We start from the raw sequence: 1,215 nt of genomic DNA on the forward strand, positions 1-1,215 counted from the left end.
ACCTCTTGCCCACATTCCGTCCCCCTGTACAAACAGTGACAGAGAACAGTCCACAGGACAATGTGAGCCGTGGATAGCACGACCTGGGCAAAGGACCCAGCTGTGAAGTCTCCCGCTGACCTCGGTCTAGATGACCAGCTTCTCCACACTGAGTGTACTTGTGGTTTCATCCTCTTCATTTGACCCAAAATACCCCGGAAGGTCCAGCATCCTCTGCTCAGCCTCAGTGAGGCCGAACGACGTGTTGTCATAGAAGGCGAACCCGGGGTGGGCCGGGAAGCTCTGACACTTGTCTTTTCTACATGGAGAGGGACTTAGAGGACTGACCCTCTGGTAGCTATCTTTGGGGGAAACAGGGGAAGACTGCTTCCTTGAGACGCTCCTGTGACTGGGGGACGGTCCCCTCCGAGCTCGGTGAGGCTCCGTTCTCTCGACTCCTGCCACGAATCCTGCCAGGCAGTCCCCCACGTCTGGTTTCCTGGAGGGCTGCCCCGAGGTGCAGGATTTGGGGAGAGGGCTTAAGGGACGACTGCCTCCACCTGCCCCTGGGCACTGCTCCAGTTTCTCAGGAAGCAGGGGGACGCCTCGACTGTGCGGCCTCCCTCTGTCCCCGGCCTGGTCCCAGGCCCGCGTCCTGGAACTGTAGGCGGGGGCCTGTCCTGGAGTCAGACTGGACATGCTCCTCTCCCTGAACGGCCGGGCCTGCTTGGTTTCATGGAAACTGGCCGTTCTCCTGAACTGGGAACTCCTGGGGTGGCTCCTCTCCGACAGGTCCCCTCTGCTGCCCACCGGCCTCACCTGTGACTTGCGGATCAGGGTCTGGCTGGGGCTTACGGCACAACTGGCCTGCGACACACTGACATCCAGCCTGGAGGGCGGCCTGTCGCCGGCACTGACCACCGGCTGGTCCGGAAACGGGGACCTGATCCGGAACCTGCTCGCTGCCGCTGCTTCGGGGCTTTCCAGGTCGAGCGGGGGGCCGGCGGCGGCGTCGATGGCAGTGTCCGTCAGGGGACTCTGGGACACGTGGTACACTTTGGTGGTTTCGGTCAGGCCTTTCCTCTTCATCTCCTTCAACTGCTGCTGCGCCAGGCGGTAGCTGAACAGGGGCGGGATGATCCTGTGGGCGCCGGACTGGACGCCCTGGCTGCCCGCCGCGTCGTCCCCGGGCGTCCTGCAGCTCAGCGGGAGCCCCGCGTCCCCCGCGTCCCCCGC

General features: G+C 63.7%; 1 protein-coding gene across 1 annotated transcript in view; it reads right to left on the reverse strand.

Annotated features, from left to right (window-relative positions):
- Window positions 1–9: 9 nt before the first annotated feature.
- THSD1 (thrombospondin, type I, domain containing 1) overlaps window positions 10–1,215 on the reverse strand; it is a 26,519-nt gene continuing 25,313 nt past the window's right edge. Inside the window, exon 5 of the mRNA XM_008570021.1 lies at window positions 10–1,174. Coding sequence (XP_008568243.1) covers window positions 127–1,174 — 1,048 coding nt within the window. The 3' untranslated portion in view covers window positions 10–126. The remainder of the gene's footprint in view (window positions 1,175–1,215) is intronic.

Source organism: Galeopterus variegatus, unplaced genomic scaffold, assembly GCF_000696425.1.
Source record: "Galeopterus variegatus unplaced genomic scaffold, G_variegatus-3.0.2 Scaffold558, whole genome shotgun sequence".
In the NCBI taxonomy this organism is placed as follows: Eukaryota; Metazoa; Chordata; class Mammalia; order Dermoptera; family Cynocephalidae; genus Galeopterus; species Galeopterus variegatus.